Source organism: Pipistrellus kuhlii, unplaced genomic scaffold (genome assembly GCF_014108245.1).
Source record: "Pipistrellus kuhlii isolate mPipKuh1 unplaced genomic scaffold, mPipKuh1.p scaffold_m20_p_8, whole genome shotgun sequence".
Lineage (NCBI taxonomy): Eukaryota > Metazoa > Chordata > Mammalia > Chiroptera > Vespertilionidae > Pipistrellus > Pipistrellus kuhlii.
The window spans coordinates 37,772,028-37,790,297 of record NW_023425584.1 but is presented as its reverse complement, the minus strand read 5'-3'; the positions used below and the strand labels follow the sequence as shown (position 1 = coordinate 37,790,297).

Here is an 18,270-nt window from a genome sequence, read left to right as displayed (position 1 = left end):
AGCTGCTTGGCTGTTCCTATGGCCCAAAATACATGCATTCTCTTAGGGAGATATGGAGTAAAATCACCAAGAAGATAAAATGTGATAAAGCCATGTATTGCTGTCATAAGCTTGTCTGCTAGTTGCTTTATAATTATTCCTTTTGGAATTAATTGTTTCAAGATATTAACTTCTTTTGCTTAACTTCTTTTGCACCCCAATCCTCCAGTTAACAGGTTGTTTTCCCATTTTATAGAAATGCTTAATGCCATTATTTAGCTTCTATGTAGTCCCTTGCTACTCAAAGAATGATTTAGGGACCAACTGCATCAGAATCTCTTAGAAGCTTATTAAAACTATATAATCTTGGGCCCACCTCCTTATACTAAGTAATAATCTGCATTTCAGTAAGAGCCCTAAGTAATTCATGTACACATTTAAGCACCATATGATCTACACTAAGAAGGAGGGAATAAAATTCCCTGTCATCCTTCCAGTCTGAGTTTCTAATCAAACTATTTCCTTTTCAGGATAGGAGGAGGGTTGGGTAGTAAGCAGGTGAAAAGGTCTTTTCTTAAAATCAAACTATTGGCCTAGATTTTTTTAAATCTGGTGACCACGTCTCCGTATTTCTTAGTAAAAAGAAAATTTTTGAAGTTCTTTGCTGACCAAGTGTCCCCACACTTGCAGTATGGAAATCAAACCAATGAAGGGGGAGAGAAGCTGAGGAAGTGTGACTCCTCTAATAAGAAGGGGTTAGGTTGACAAATCATTTTTAATGTCATCTCAGAAATATATGGCTTGTTAAAGTAACACTAACATTCTGGTCATCTAAATATTTATATCTGAGAATCATGACAGACAAATATAATTATCATTATTTGATTTCAATTACATATTTAGCATTGCTCATTTCTCAAAATGCTTTTTAAATGAGAAAAAACATTTCCTGCTACACATGTCTGCCTTAGTAATTTCTTACATATTTATGAAAAAAATACACTGTGCTCTTACAACCAACTTTTAGGAAAACTTAATAATATTCTATTTTGCACTAACATGGACTTTAAAAAATTTACCTTTAGTTCTTGAAGCCTATCCACATAAACTTGTTTAAGTTGGTCCTCTCCTTCTTCATAAAGCCAATTCTCTGTATCTTCTAATACCGCAGATAGTTTATTCAAGTCCTAGATATACATTTAAAAGACAGTGACTAAAAATGCTTTCCTTAGAAATATAAATTTAATGAAGGAAATAATGTTTTCAAATATAAAAAACTGAATTTCATATTTTTTTACTTTTATTTATAAATATATTCTTCACCATACTTCTGCTAATTGGAAAAATAAGAACCATTCCTAAATGTGCTCAAGAAGATTGACAATAATACATTTAACACATTTATTTACATAATTTGTATTAGCAGTCACAAGCAAACACTACAAGTACCGTATTTTTCGGACCATAAGACGCACTTTTTTCCCCCTAGAAGTGGGGGGGAAAAGTCCCTGCATCTTATGGTCCAAATATAGCCTACACATATACTTTAAAAAAAAAGTTTTTTTACTTGCCCGGCTCTGTGTGGTCTCTGTGTGCTTGCCTGGCTCTAAAATGGTTCTAAATGCTGCTGTTTACAGGGTTGATTACATGTGTTTATGACTGTGATGTTGGGTTTTAATGCACATAAAATATTTTAGGACACTATTTGTTTCAGAATCTTTTTTTCTTCATTTCCCTTCTCTAAAAACTGGTGCGTCTTATGGTCCGGAGCGTCTTATGGTCCGAAAAATACGGTAGTTCTACTGTGTTTCCCCGAAAATAAGACATCCTCCAAAAATAAGACCTAGTGCATGGAAAGATAAGACATCCCCTGAAAATAAGACCTAGCACACCTTTGGGAACAAAAATTAATATAAGACACTATCTTATTTTCGGGGAAGCAGGGTAGTAAAAAACATACTTTTTTTTCAGTCCTCACTTGAGGATATTTTTTAAATTGATTTTTAGAGAGATACAGAGGGAGGGAGGAGTGAGTGAGAAGAAGAATCAAAGACATAGGAGAAACATCAATTGGTTTGCTCCCATATATGCTATGATTGGGAATAGAACCCAAAACCTCCTGGTGTAAGGAATAACACTCCAACCTACAGAGCCAGTTGGCCAGAGCTAGACTTACTTCTTGAGTGACGAACTTTCCATAGACAGTGCCCAGCTTGTCTCTAAAATCATATACATATTCTTCAACAGCATTCTTAGCATCATTTCTCTCTTTCTCCAATTTATCTTGCATTATCATTTTCCCCTGTTCAAATTAGGTTAAAGTTTCAGATTAGGTGCCATTAAGAATATTAAGGAGTTAGGGATATACAAGTCAAAAGCACAATGAAAATACCATTTCATAAGATAACTAAGAAAACAATTATTGGTGAAGATGTGCAGAATATGAAACACTTGTACACTGCTGTTGGAAATGTACAATGCTGCTGCAGTGACAAAAAAGTTTGGTGGTTCCTCAAATAACAATATGACCCAGCAATTAGGTATAAATCCAGAGTAGCAACTCAAACAGATATTTGTATACCAGGGTTCACTGCAGTAATATTCATAATAGTGAAAATGTAGAAATTGTCCACTAACAGATGAATGGATAAATAAAATGTACATATACACAATGGAATATTAACTTACAACAGAAGTTCTAATACATGTTAAAACATGGCTAAACCTTGAAAACATCTACTAAGTGCAATAAGTCAGACACCAAAGAACAAATATTGTATGACTACATTTATACAGTAAATATTGTATGATTATGTTCATCTACAATACGCCAATTTGTAGAGACAGAAAGTGGATTAGAATTTTATTTTATTATTTATTTTTTAAAATATGCTTTTATTGATTTCAGAGAGGAAGGAAAAAGGAGAGAGAGATAGAAACATCAATGATGAGGGAGAATCACTGATTGGCTATCTCCTGCATAACCCCACTGGAGACTGAGCCTGCAATCCGGGCACATGCCCTTGACTGGAATCGAACCCGGGACCCCTTCTGTTCACAGGCTGATGCTCTATCCACTGAGCCAAATCAGCTATGGCTAAAATTGATATATTGTTTAAAAGCCATATATTCCATGTCATTGTACATACTCAGATTCAGGAGGTCACAGTTCAATTCCCAGTCAGGGCATATGCCCAAGTTGTGGGCTTGATCCACAGTGGGGGGTGTGCAGGAGGCAGCCAATCAATGACTCTCATTGATGTTTTCTCTCTCTCCCTCTCCCTTTCTGAAATAAAAATAAGCAAATAAAAGTAAACTACTTCTTACACAATTACTATTAAAGAAACAAAACTCTTCAAGAGACTAAAACATTTAGCTATGTAAAGAAAATTTCAAGAACGACAACAAATTTTACAAAGTATTAATTCTAAGCCAGGAAGCATTTTGAATAGAATATTTATCTTTTAGGACAACACATTAAAAGAGGGGAGCTGCTATTACTTCCCCATAAGGTATTTGCTGGGTGTTACTGTTAAAGACAGACTAGAAGGGGTAGGAATCATTATTGTTGGACTAGTCTTTCTCTATAGTGGAAATAATCATGTTTCCTCATATAACTAAGATGAAACTGTACATGACATTAATACAGCTCATATTTTGTCCAAAATAAAGTAGTTTAATAATCTAGTAATTTCTTAGTAGTTATAAACTAATTACCTCATTTGGGGGGATAACTGTTGACTTCTACAAAAATCTCAGAATAAAAATACTACCTATTTTAACATCAATACGGGAATTATATACCTCATTTTCAATGTAGCTATTGAGAAGATCTTGGCCTAGTTGTCTACACAGGCTACTATGGATAGGTAGATCAATACTCTTGACTTTTCCTTTTTTAATAGTCTGGTTTAATCGGTCTTGTCTGTCTGAGGGAGTTGACTGGAAAAAAAAAAGAAAAAAAGAAAGAGGATAATAAATTTCTAAAGCTAGTTTAAAAATAGATTTAAGAGTAATTTCAGATGAAATAAGAAAGTAAAATTAAACAAAACTTATCAACTATATTTTAAAATACTACTTTAATGCTGGTAACATTTTATACTCTGCACATTAAGTCTTTTTATATAAAATATATTGGACTGGAAATGCAAATTGAAACCATAATGAGATGCTACTTTACATCCATTAAGATGGCAGTAATATAAAAAATAGAAAATGACAATTGATGAGGATGTGAAGAAATTGGAACTCTTATTCATAACTGATAAGAGAGTAAATTAGAGCCATTCTAGAAAACAGTTTCTCAAAAAATAAAAGATACCATATATCCAGCAATTCCAGTCCTAGGAACATGCCCAAGTTTATCAATCTACACTAATAAAAGATAAAGATGCAAATTGACCATACCTTTGTGATGCCCACCAGCCAATCAGGAGTGAGTATGCAAAGTAACCGAACAAAGATGGCAGGTTAATTTGCATATGCTGATGCTGAGCAGCTGGGGGCAGGGCAGGATGCTTGTGTTGTTGCCATGGCAACAACACGTTTGTCTTGAAAGGCCCACACACAAACTTTCATAGTCCAGCTTCCTCTGAGCTCCAGTGCTGGGAAGAGGCTTTGGGGACATCCAAGAACATATGGGGAGGAACTGGAATGTCAGATATCAGGGCAGGAACTTGGGGGCGGGGAGTGGCTTTCTCACAGCCTAGGATGCTCATAGGGTTCATGGTTCCTGTGCTGGTGCCTCCCTATGGCAGAGTGGACTGGCATCCATATCTGAGTTTCCATCAGCATGGCCTACCTTGTTTTCTGTCCTGATGATTCCCTGAGATCCTGCCCCATCCAAGCTGTTTGCAGCTACTTTTCTATATGAATGGCCTGTTCTGGCTCAGGCTTCAGATTTTGCTAAAGTCTTTTCAACAAGAGGAATTGGAGTCAGCCTTTCACAAACCTATCAATAAAGGGCCCAAGACCCAACACTAGCACCAGCCTGCCTTGCTTCACAACTGGGCCTTGCCTAGGGCACTTCCTAGCCCAATACAAGTACCAGCAATCTGTAGATCTCTCTGTAGCTTCTGCTGGGAGGCCCCAAAGCCAGTGTGCACAGTAGACAGCTTCAGATCATACCATATTACAACTCTTCACATTCACAAGTGACACACTCAAGGGGAAGACTCAGTGAGCACCAAAGCCCCACTGAAGCAAGTCCTGATCCATAGGGTTGTCTCATGCACAGCAGTTCTTTCACTATAGTTGCAGCTGGTCCTCACAGTCAATTGGCCTATAGGTCAATTACTCCCAGTGATGCCAAAAGCAGTCAAGACTCAACTATAAGACTGTGCATGAAAATCACACTGGGGCACACCTTGAATGCCCAGCTAAGGTGCCTGGGGAGGCTGAACCACTGGGCCTTACAGGACATCTATTACACAAGGCCACCCTATCAATTCCAGGAGATATAACAGCTCTACCTAATACATAGAAATAAACCGGGAAACAGCCAATATGAGGAGACAAAAAAACATGTTTGAAATGAAAGAAATGGAAGCAAGCAATCTACTTACTGGATACAGAGTTCAAATAATGGTTATAAGGTTACTCAAGGATCTTTTTTTTTTTTAATATATATTTTATTGAGTTTTTACAGAGAGGAAGAGAGAGGGATAGAGAGTTAGAAACATCAATGAGAGAAAACATTGACCAGCTGCCTCCTGCACAACCCCCACTGGGGATGTGCCCGTAACCAAGGTACATGCCCTTGACTGGAATCGAACCCGGGACCTTTCAGTCTGCAGGCTGACGCTCCATCCACTGAGCCAAACCGGTTTCGGCAACTCAAGGATCTTAATAAGAGCTTCAAGGGATTTAGTGAGCCTTTCAAGGATCTTAGTGAGAATTTAAAAGACATGAAAAAGGACCAGTCAGAAATTAAGCATATACTAGCTGAAATAAAGAATAATTTATAGGGTTTTTTACCAGTAGAGGATTCTGAGAATCAAATAAATGATTTGGAATATGAGGAAGCAAAAGAAGAAAAAATACCCAGCCTTAAGAGCAAAAAGGAAAAAGAATCCAAAAGTATGAAGATAATATAAGGAGCCTCTAGGGCACATGTGTCAAACACAAGGCCCGCGGGCCAAATCCGTCCCACCAGGCCTTGCAATGTGGCCCGCACCGCGCTGTCATCACTGCACTCCGCTGCGTTTCCATCACAATGACAGTTTATGACTGTTCAGTAAACCATTCGGCCCGTGATTTAAGCTGGATTTTAGATTTTGGCCCCTTCTCTGATTGAGTTCAACACCCCTACTCTAGGGTAACTTCAAGCTTACCAATATTTGCATTATGGGGGTGCCATAAGAAGAGAGAGAGAGAAAGATAGTGAAAACATATTTGAAGAAATAATAATAGGAAACTTCCCCTACCTGGTGAAAGAAACAGACGTATAAGTCCAGGAAGCGCTGGGTCCCAAACAAGAGGAACCCAAAGAAGCAACATCAAGTAAGACAGATCAAAATTAAAATGCCAAGGTTTAAAAACAAAGAATCTTAAAAGAAGCAAAAGAAAAGCAGTTGGTTACCTATAAGGGTGTACCTATATGACTATCAGCTGATTTCTCAACAGAAACTTTGCAGGCCAGATGGTGTGGCAAGAAATATTCAAAGTGATGAATAGCAAGGACCTACAACCAAGATTAGTCTACCCAGCAAAGTGATCATCTAGAATTAACAATCAGATAAAGAGCTTCATAGACAAGAAAAAGCTAGAGGAGGTCATCGCACCAAACCAGTATTACATGAAATGTGTTGTGTGGTTTTTTTTGTTATTTTTAAAAAATATATATTTTATTGATTCTTTACAGAGAGGAAGGGAGAAGGATAGAGAGTTAGAAACATCAATGAGAGAATCATCGATCAGCTGCCTCCTGCATACCCAACAGGGATGTGCCCACAACCAATGTACATGCTCTTGATTGGAATTGAACCTGGGACCCCTCAGTCCACTCTATCCACTGAGCCAAACCGGTTTTGGCAAAATGTTGAAGATAATTATTTAAGGAGAGGAAGAAGAAGAAAAGATAAAGAATATGAAAAATAAAATGGCAAAAAATACATATCTGTCAATAATTTAATCTAAATATAAAAATAAATGAACAAGAAATCGAATGAACAAGATAAATTGATGAATAAAACTGAGGAATGGAAATATGGAACAGACTGATCAGTCTTAGAGGGAACTGGTTGTGGTGAGTGGGAATAGATTAACCAAAGATATACATATATGTATTACTGATGGACACAACAATAAAGCGGTGAAGGCTTGGGGTAGGGCAGGAACTGGATGGAGTGGGGCAACGGGGGGAATGATGGGGGACACCTATAATACTCTCAACAATAAATATTTAAAAAATAAAATATCAAGTGTATTAAAAACATATATTATAAAGTAAATACATAAACTTAAATGATTCAATCCCCATAAGACACAACCATAGAAATAGTAAAACAAACCTTTGTTTTGGCTCCTGTATGATCAATTTCCTCTTCTGGGGTGTGCTCAGCATGACATTGTTGATGACCTTCTTCTTGGTCAACCTGCATTTTTTCCTGAAAAGAAAATAGTATTTGTAGTGTCTATTTTTCTTTAATAAACAGCATATTAGAGTTCAAGTCTGTTTTTGAACTATATAAATAGTAAAACAGAAGCTTGTTTTCTTTTTTTTCTTTTTCTTTTTTAAATATATTTTATTGATTTTGTACAGAGAGGAAGGGAGAGAGATAGAGAGCTAGAAACATCGATGAGAGAGTCATCGACCAGCTGCCTCTTGCACACCCCCTACTGGGGATATGCCCGCAACCAAGGTACATGCCCTTGACCGGAATCGAACCCGGGACCTTTCAGTCCCCAAGCTGACGCTCTATCCATTGAGCCAAACCGGTCTCGGCAGAAGCTTGTTTTCAATCATGAAAATAACTACAAATAACAGGTAATTAAAATGAAAAGATCTATTTGATGCTGTATATAAATCTTGTGTGATTCACCTGTGGCAAAAACACACACATAATAAATGGAAAAATTTCAAATCAGATTCACAAAAGGAAGCTTACAAACAAGAACAAAAAAAACCCTATTAAATTTCACATGTAAAATGTCAATAAAAAAATTTAATGTAGGCCAAACCCGGTTTGGCTCAGTGGACAGAGCGTCGGCCTGCGGACTGAAAGGTCCTGGGTTCGATTCCGGTCAAGGGCATGTACCTTGGTTGCAGGCACAACCCCAATAGGGGGTGTGCAAGAGGCAGCTGATCGATGATTCTCTCTCATCGATGTTTCTAACTCTCTATCCCTCTCTCTTCCTCTCTGTAAAAAATCAATAAAATATATTTTGAAAAATTTAATGTGGAATAATGAAGTGAAAAAGATACAAAATTTATGTACTTCATAAATTCAATAATATTTTGAAATGTAGTAAAATACTCAAGGAAATACAGCAAAATTGCCAAAGTGGATGTCTCTGAATTATTATAACATAAACTTAAAAAATTTTTAATATCTAAAAGACAAACTTTTAGCCAGTTAAGGCTGCAAAATGGTCTTTCTATTTGGCAAATAATACTAAGTATTACATTTTTCTGATCTTTAAAATCTTATCCTTGACCGTCCTTCCAAAAAGAAGAAAGCTTAGAATTCAGAAATCAGTATAATTTAGGTCTTCTAATATATCTGGAGTTAAGCACATACAGGATAATCATAAGGCTATCTTTAATTAAAAAAAAATAAGTTTATTTGTGCTAATGAGAAAAATAAGTTGTAATTGTTCTTTGTCAATAAAAGGACAATTATTTCTGTTATTTCAACTCCCCTGCACCTTCTAAGTGTACATTTTCTCCAACCCTGTGATTGAGAATATGTGAAAAAAGTGACACTGGTGCTCTGGCTGGTTAGACCATGCAAGAGGCAACCAATTAATGTGTTTCTCTGACACCGATTTCTCTCTCTCTCTCTCTCTCTCTCTCTCTCTCTCTCTCTCTCTCTTTCTCTCCCTCCAACCACTCTCTCTAAAAATAAATGGAAAAAATATCCTCAGGTGAGGATTAAAAATAACAAAAAGTAACAGTGGTAAGTTGATGTAATGTAGGAAGACACAATTACATTATTCGCTTCATTTCTTGTAATACTAAAAAAAGATGCTGCCAATTAAAAGGCCAAAATGCTTTATCACTTGGCATTTTTGTTTTATACCTATTCAAAGAGCCCTTCTAGTGTGTATATATTTATACATCTAAAGGCAAATTAACCAAATAAATTGGTTAAGTTAGTTCTAAAACTTGTTCACATTCAGAAGCCAATGCTTCTGAAAATCATTCAATTAATTTATTAACATATGTATTTTTCTACATAATGTCCTTGTGCCATCAAGACCATTATCATTTGTTTAAAAAATTGCTCCAGTATAGGTCTCTAGTATCTCTATACAGTAGGTAATTGGGTTATGTCGAAGATCCGTTCCTGCAGCATGACCTTATGTGATTTTCACAAGTTGGAACCCACCTACATAAGCATCTATGTCACTCACATGGAGCACATACACAGCAGTAATGAAGTGAAACAGAAAGATTGCAATTCCTGACTTTTACTTGTGGTAAATAAATAATAAAAAACTTAAAACACATATGTACATACATCGAAATGACAGAATTTAAAATAAATAAATAAACTAGAGGCCTGGTGCATAACATTTGTGCACTGGGGGTGGGAAGGGCCCTCAACCCAGCCTGCACCCTCTCACAGTCCAGGACCCCTTGTCCTTACTGCCCACCTATAGCGGAGGCAGGAGAAGCTGCTGCAACCACTGCTGAGCTTGCCAGTCATGAGCCAGCTTCTGGCTGTATAGTGCTCCCCCCGTGGGAGCACACTGACCACCAGGGGGCAGCTCCTTCATTGAGCATCTCCCTCCTGGTTGTCAGTGTGTCATAGCAACCGGGCATTCCACTGTTAAGTTGATTTGCATATTAGGGTTTTATATAGGATGGGAGATGGCAATGTAACCACGAAATGACATACATCGAGTCTGACGTAACCCGAGGACTGCCTATATATAAAAGCCTAAGTGACTGTTACCACCAAACAACTGGAATGACCGGTTGACCAGTTGCTATGATGTGCATAGACCACCAGGGGCAGACACTAAATGCAGGAGCTACCCCCTAGTAGTCAGTGTGCTCCCACAGCCAACCTCCCATGGGTCCTTCTCCCCCCACACCTGCCAACCTTCCGTGGCCCCTCCCCCCTGTTGGCTGGTCTCCCCAATAGGCCCCAATTGGGGGGCTGGCTGGCCAGTCTCCCGTGGCCCCTCTGCCCCTGGTCAGCCAACTTCCCTCAGCCCCTCCCCCGTGCCATCGGCCCCATTGGCCCCAATCAAGGGGCTGGCTGGCCAACCTCCAATGGTCTCTCCCCTTCGCATTGCAGGGCCAGGATGAGCAGGAGCAGCAGGTGGTGTTGGACTCCCAGTTTTGGCCCAATCCCTGCAGGCCATGCTGAGAGACCCCCACCCGTGCATGAATTCATGCACCAGTACTATATATTTAATTAGAGGAATTTGAAACAAAATTTTTACATACCACATCATCTTTGCTTTCATCCTTAAATGAAGTTTCAGTCTCCATAGGACCATCAATGTGGTCCCCTTCTATATTTAGCTTCTCAATTACTGATGCACTAGCCACACTGAAGATTCCATGGATGTTAATGCGAACTTTAACCTTCACTTTAGCACTATCACCATCAGACTGTGGAAAAACATTCTGAATAGTGAAGCTCCCTTAAAGAAAAAAGAGCTTTGATCAATACAGGGGCCTCAGATTAACTCATTCAATTCAGTAATTTGACTATCATCTTTCCAATGATGGCAAATAATTGTGAAATTATTACCAAATCCAGAATAATTACTGCAGGACAGGTATTTTCCCCAGATCATTTTCATACCTTAATAAATTTGGTATTAAGACTTAGAAAGAGTAAGCAACCTGTCCAAAATCAACAATGCTAGAAAAAAAGGAGAGATGGGATTTTAACCAACGACAATCTGACTCAAGGCAATATAACTTTTAAGTTGTTTTTAATGCTCTAAAACCAAAATAAAGTTCAAATTTCTGACCAAATATAAAATGACCCTTTTGCTACAAGTTATGCAAATCATAATCATCTTGATAATTCATAAATAAAATGACTTATACCTTCCCCGGATTTTTCCTATAGCAAAACTGCTGTTATTCAGTCACTAATGTCTACAGAAGTCATATTAATTTTTCAAGTACAGTTACAAAGATTATCTTTGTAGATAACCAGAGAAATTTGAATATGGACTGTATAGTAAACAGTATTATTCCAAAAATAAATTTCTTGGGTATGATAATGTCTTAATGTGAGAGAATGTTCTTCTTAAGAGACCTGTGGCATATAATTAGTGGTGAGTTGTTGTGATATCTATGCCTTACTTTCAAACAGTTTGTTAAAAAGTGTGTATGAATCTATGAGGTTAGCAACTGGATCTAGGTGAATACATGGTGTTCACTAAACAGGTGGTTGCCAGCCAGTAGGATCCGGGGACCACTGGTGGTCCATGAAGTCTGAAAGGTTGGCGACTGCTGCACTAAACTATTCCTTCAATTTCTTATAGCTTTGCAATTTTTCAAAATTAAATGGTAGAGGGATAAAACACAAATGACGAAAGATTCACCACTAAGTCATTAAATCATCATTTTGACATCTAGAGATATTTATAGATCATGCAATTATTTTGAATTATTTATAATTTAAGGCAAATGTAAAAATAAATATGAAAGTACATTAAGGAATAAATTATGTAAGTAGAAAAAAAAATCTACCAATGCTGCCCTGACCAGGTGGCTCAATGGGTTGGAGCATCGTCCTGTGAACTAAAAGGATGCGGGTCGATTTGCAGTCAGGGCATATACCTAAGTTATAGGTTCAGTCCTTGGTGAGGAGGAAACTGATCAATGTTTTTTTCTCATATCAATGTTTCTTTCTCCCTTTCCCTTCCCCTCTCTCTAGAATCAATAAAAACATATCCTTGGGTGAGGATTAAAAAAAAAAAGAAATCTAATGTTTTATTTTTTTTTAATCTCAAATAATGATATCCATAGTAGAGAAAGAATACTAGGCAGAAAAAATGAGTAGTAAACAATATGGTTGCCCTGCTTTGTGGGTTGAATTATGCTCCCCTCCCTGCCCTTCATATATTGAAGTCCTACTTTCCAATACTTCAGAAGGAGAACTGATTTAAAGATAAGGTCTTGCCAAAACCAGTTTGGCTCAGTGGACAGAGCGTCGTACTGCGGACTGCAAGGTCCCAGGTTTGATTCCCGTCAAGGGCATGTACCTTGGTTGCGGGCACATCCCCAGTAGGGGGTGTGCAAGAGGCAGCTGATCGATGATTCTCTCTCATCAATGTTTCTAACTCTCTATCCCTCTCTCTTCCTCTCTGTAAAAAAAAAACAATAAAATATAAAAAAATAAAAATAAAGATAAGGTCTTTTCAGAGGTTAATCAAGTTAAAATGAGGTTATCAGACTGGGCTCTAATCCAATGTCTGGTATGTTTATTTGGAGACAGGTATTCAGACAGAATGTCATGTGAACATGACCACCTATAAGCCAAGGGAAGAAGTCTAGAATGGATAGATTCTCCTTCCAAATCAGCTCCTTGATTTCAGACTTTTAGCATCCAGAACTGTGAGACAAAATTTTATTGTTTAAGCCACCCAGTTTGTGGTACTCTGTTAAAAAACCCTAGCAAATGAATACCACCTTCAGTACTTAATATCTCCTGATTTAAATATTGTACTTGAAATATTTATAATGTCCCCTTTCTAGTCTGTCATTAAAAGCAATACATAGAGAATTTTAAAACTTAAGAATGATTCTTTCTCTCTTTTTTTGTTGTTAATCCTCACCTGAGGATATTTTTTCCATTGATTTTAAAGGAGTGGAAGGGACGGGGGAAGGAGAGAGAAAGAGGTAGAGGTAGAGGTAGAGGTAGAGGTAGAGGTAGAGGTAGAGGTAGAGGTAGAGAGAGAGAGAGAGAGAGAGAGAGAGAGAGAGAGAGAGAGAGAGGGAGAGAGAGAGAGAGTGAGATGGATGTCAAAATAAATTTAAAAAATTCAAACTTTGCTGTTATTTCAGAAACCAACTCTGTGCGCTAACAAAGTACATGTTTAGATAAAGGTATGGAAATCTTTCTTTTAAAATCCAGCACTGGCTTAGCTTAACTATCAACTTATTTGTTCCCTTAATTCAAACATTAATATGTTATTTACAAAAATAAAAAATTCATGAAAACTTTCTCTTACCAATTCTTGGATCAGGATAAGGCACTTCATGTAAATTAGTATAAAACGCTTCTAGCACAAATGGTTCCTTCTTGTGGAAAGTAATGACCTTTGAGAATGGAGCAGGATGGTTCTTACAGAATACTTCACATTCCCTAACATGGAGTGAGAAAACATACAGTTTAAAACAAATAGAAGGTTGCCTATGAAAATAATTAGAGAATTCACCTCATTTTTAATTCATAAATAGCAATTATAAAGGCCTCTTTCCATGCACAAAGTATAGAAGAATAAGTTGTTTGTATTATTAACCTGGATTTGATCGGCTTATGGCTCAAAGATTTTAGAATGTCTGTCATCATACTAGTGCCACTAAAATTTAAAAAAGTTCCCCTGAGAATAGGTATATGTTAAGGCTAATATAGAGAGATTATCTTTTTGTTGTTGTCTTTTACTTACATCTGAGGACCAAATCCTACCCATTAGTTCCCAAAATACTTACCAAGTGGAACTTTTTTATTCTAGCTTCTTTAAAAAGGAACATTTGAAAAAAATTTCAAACTTACAGAATTGTTTAAGAATAAACACCTATATATATTTTTTTTTACCTAGATTTATTACTATTAACATTTTAACCCCATTTGTTTCATAATTTGAGTGTATACACACTGTCAATGTATGTGTATATTTTTTTCTGAAACAATATAGCCTATTATATACATTTATAGCCATTTACCTTAAGTGCTTCAATGTGTATTTCCTAATAGGGATATTCTCTAATATAACAACAGTACAACTGTCAACTTTATAAATTTACATCAATACTTTAATATGTAATTCATATTTCAATTTTTAAAATTGATGTAATAATGCTGTTTGTAATATTTTCTTATTTCCAGTACAGGCAATTTTAAAAACCTACAAAGCAATTCCTTTTCATTAAGTAGTGTAACAGTTTTATAACTGTTGTTTACAGTGTTCCAGAAACATATTCTTTTTAAAAAAATATGTATTTTTATTGATTTCAAAGAGGAAGAGGGAGAGATAGAAACATCAATGATGGGAGAGAGTCATTAATTGGTTGCCTCCTGCATGACCCCACTGGGGACTGAGCCCACAATTCGGGCACATGACCCTGACCAGAATCAAACCCAGGACCCTTCAGTCCACAGGCTGATGCTCCATTCACGGAACCAAAAGGCATAGGGCCAGAAACACATTCTTCAATACATAGTATCATCCTATGAAGTAGGCAAGGTTTAAAATTTTCATATTCATGGGCCAATTCCCTATCCTAGTATTCAAGAACCCACTACCTTCTATTTTCTTATTATAGTTACTAAAATATATTTACTTTAAAATTTAACTTTGCATATATATATTTTTTAAATCTTTATTGTTGAGAGTATTACAGATATACTCTTTTATTTCCCCATTGCCCTCCTCCACATGGTTCCAGCCCCAAGCCAAGTCTTCAACACCCTATTGTCTGTGTCCATAGGTAATGTGTGTATACACACACACACACACACACATATATGGTTAAGCAACCGTCCAACTGTCTGACCAGCCAGTAGGTATGAAGCACACTGACCACCATGGGGCAGACACTCAATGCAGGAGCTGCCAAACTGCGGTGACTTGGCAGTGACTGTTCTTGGGTGATGCACCCCAAAACCATAGGCACATGTGTCAAACACAAGGCCCGCGGGCCAAATCCGTCCCACCCGGCCTTGCAATGTGGCCCGCACCGCGCTGTCATCACTGCACTCCGCTGCGTTTCCATCACAATGACAGTTTATGATTGTTCAGTAAACCATTCGGCCCTCGATTTAGGCTGGATTTTAGATTTTGGCCCCTTCTCTGATTGAGTTCGACACCCCTACGCATAGAGGAACAATCCTGATACCTTGTGGGGTGCTCAATTCCACCTTCAGCCATTGGTTATGTTGTTGCTGGGATACTGTTGGCCCTGAATCTGGTTTACTGCACACTTGCATCTGCGTTCCACACCCTGTATGACAGCAACTTTGCGGAGTGCCCTCTCGCACTCCAGGACCCCTCAGGGGATGTCAGAGAGCCCATTTCAGCCCGATTCCTGCAGGCCAGGCCGAGACACTCCACCTGCTGGAGGAACCCTGCTCACTCCACAGACTGTCTTTAAGCCATGGTGCCGCCCAGGTGCAGCCAGCCAAGGAAGAACTGCAGGAGATTGGCTCCAGGGCATGTCCGGCCCATCTGGTCCAGTCCCACCCTGCCGGCCATCTCCTAATTAATGATGTCCTTTCAATGTACATGAATCCGTGCACCAAGTCACTAGTATGCATATAAGTACTTTGGTTAATCTCTTCCTGCCCCTCCTCTTTCCCTCTGAGATTTGTCAATCTGCTCTATGTTTCCATGACTCTGGTTCTATTTTATTAATCAATTTATTCTGTTTATTAGACTCTTTATTTATTTTGATTTTTAGATTCAATTGCTGACACATATTTATTGCTATTTTATATTGTTCATATTTATTATCTTTCTTCTTACTAACTTGTTTTCCCTTACTGTTTTTAAGATTATCTCTTTGTCTTGATCCTTAGGTATTTTAACAATAATGTGTCTTGGTGTGGGCCTCCTTGGGTTCCTTTGGGGGCTTCTGTGCTTCCTGGACTGTAAGTCGATTACTTTCATGAGTAGGGGAAGTTTTCTGTCATTATTTCTTCAAATAGGTTTTCAATATCTTGCTCTCTCTCTTCTCTTTCTGGCCCCCCAATAATTTGAATGTTGGTACATTTGAAATTGTCCCAGAGGCTCTTTATACTATCGTATTTTTAGATTATTTTTTTCTTTTCGCTCATCTGATTGGGTGTTTTTTGCTTCACAACCAAAAGGTTGCTGGTTTGATTCCTGTTCACATTCCTGGAGTTTCAGGCTCTATTACCAGTAGATGGTGTACCAAAGGCAGCTGATCTATGGTTTGTTTTCTCATCAATGTTTGTTTCTTTCTCTCTCTCACTCTCTCTCTCCAATTCCCTCTCTCTTCAATAAAAAACACAAACATATTAAAAAGTAACTTACCCAGACCCAGTTCCATCTTCAAAAGAGGTCTTCCATCGTAATGTGATTGAGTAGGGAACAATGTCCGTTATGGAAAACTCACGCACTTTAAATGCTGGTGAGAGAATCGCACACTGCCAATAAAATGTACATTATATTTAAATCAACAAACACAAAGCACACACTAGATCACCCTTGATTAAACTGCTTAATAAAGTCCTTGCAATAAAACTGTTACATTTTAAAATTACTGTTTAATGGTACAACTAGTTAAAAGTTAAAAGTTTTGCCCAGCTGGTGTGATTCAGTGCTAAGTGTTTGAATCAGGAAGATCACAATTTGATTTCCAATCATGGAACCTTCTGGGTTGCAAGCTCAATCCAGTAGGGCATGCAGAAGGCAACTGTTCCATGATTTTCTCCCTCTCTCTTCCTCTCTGAAATCAATAAAATATATTTTTTTAATAAAAGTGTCAGAGTACTTTTTCTGTGACCTTAACAAATTAATACAAAAATATTTTAAAACCCTCAAAAAGAATTTTTAATGGGAATAATTATATGGATTCATAAAATAAAAGTTATAGACATACTGTTTTATGATAGTGTAAAATTATAAGTAGCTTGGCTAGTGTGGCTCAGTTGTTGAGTATCGACCTCTGAACCAGGAGGTCAAGGTTCAATTCTGGTCAGGACACATACCCAGGTTGCAGGCTTGATTTCTGGTAAAGGGCCTGCAAGAGGCAACCAATCAATGATTCTCTCTCATCATTGATGTTTCTATTTCTCTCTCCATCTCCCTTCTTTTCTGAAATCAATAAAAATATACTTAACAGAAATAAAAAATAGGAAAGACATAAGACTTACTTTTCAGGAATAATTTCAATTTACTTTTAGCCTATTGACAATTGGTTAGACTAGATAATATTTAAACTCCTTTCAGGTCTATCACCATATTTCTGGAAAAATACACATTCCAAAATACAACTAATATTAATCATACCTGTAATGCACATCCTCTTGCAACAGCTTCATCAGCATTTAATGTGGTACTTATGTCTTTAAGGAAGAATTTCGTGATTTGTTCCTTTACTGCAGGAATTCGAGTTGCTCCTCCTACAATTTCTATACTACTTATGTCTTCACGCTGTAAGTCTGGAAAGCAAAATGTTTTTAATTGAGAAAAATAAGGTAATCTTTGTAACAATGTAGAAAGCAGACCTTGGAAAGTACTTTATGAAAAAGTGAATATTTCATTTGCTCAAAACAAGAATAAAAGGAAAGAAGATGGGCAATTAAAAGGTGAAATTTAATAAGTACTACCTATGTGTCAGGCACTGCACTTGGTGACAGAGTGACAATAAGAACAAGTACCTCATGGACTTTATTTATTTACTTATTTTTAATATGTTTTTACTCATTTCAGAGAAATATCAATGACTGAGTGGCTGCCTCTTTCATACCCCCTACTGAGGATTGAGTCCACAACCTGGCATATGCCCTTAACCGGAATCAAACCTGGGACCTTTCAGTTCGAGGGCCGATGCTCTATCCACTGAGCCAAAACAGTTAGGTCTCATGGGCTTTAAAGGACTCTCCAGAGTCTTTCCATGTTTTATCTTTCACTTCCAGAATCCAAACAAAAACAATTTTTTTAAAGGGCAAAATACACTTCTTTCCTTGGGAACAGTTTTTAATTAGAATTTTTTCCCACAGAAGATACTTTTAATTATTATCAAAAACTTTAACAACAAGCAAGCATATTTCCATTTCTACTTTTTTTTTAAATTTAATCCTCACCTGAGGATATTTTTCTACTGATGTTTAGAGAGAGTGGAAGGAAGGGAGCAGAGGTAGAGAGAAAAGGAAACATTGATGTGAGAGACACATAGCTTACTTG

General features: G+C 37.3%; 1 protein-coding gene across 3 annotated transcripts in view; it reads right to left on the bottom strand.

The window, feature by feature from the left end:
• Positions 1-18,270, bottom strand: part of HSPA4L (heat shock protein family A (Hsp70) member 4 like) — a 52,252-nt gene that overhangs the window by 11,131 nt on the left and 22,851 nt on the right. For 2 of the 3 annotated variants that reach the window (XM_036423674.2, XM_036423673.2), the window contains 8 exons: positions 17,374-17,525; positions 16,396-16,508; positions 13,351-13,484; positions 10,601-10,800; positions 7,491-7,586; positions 3,784-3,921; positions 2,156-2,281; positions 1,059-1,166 (listed from right to left, as the gene is read on the bottom strand). In XM_036423674.2, coding sequence (XP_036279567.1) covers positions 1,059-1,166; positions 2,156-2,281; positions 3,784-3,921; positions 7,491-7,586; positions 10,601-10,800; positions 13,351-13,484; positions 16,396-16,508; positions 17,374-17,525 — 1,067 coding nt within the window. The remainder of the gene's footprint in view (positions 1-1,058; positions 1,167-2,155; positions 2,282-3,783; positions 3,922-7,490; positions 7,587-10,600; positions 10,801-13,350; positions 13,485-16,395; positions 16,509-17,373; positions 17,526-18,270) is intronic. The other variant, XM_045576379.1, reaches the window with a different exon arrangement.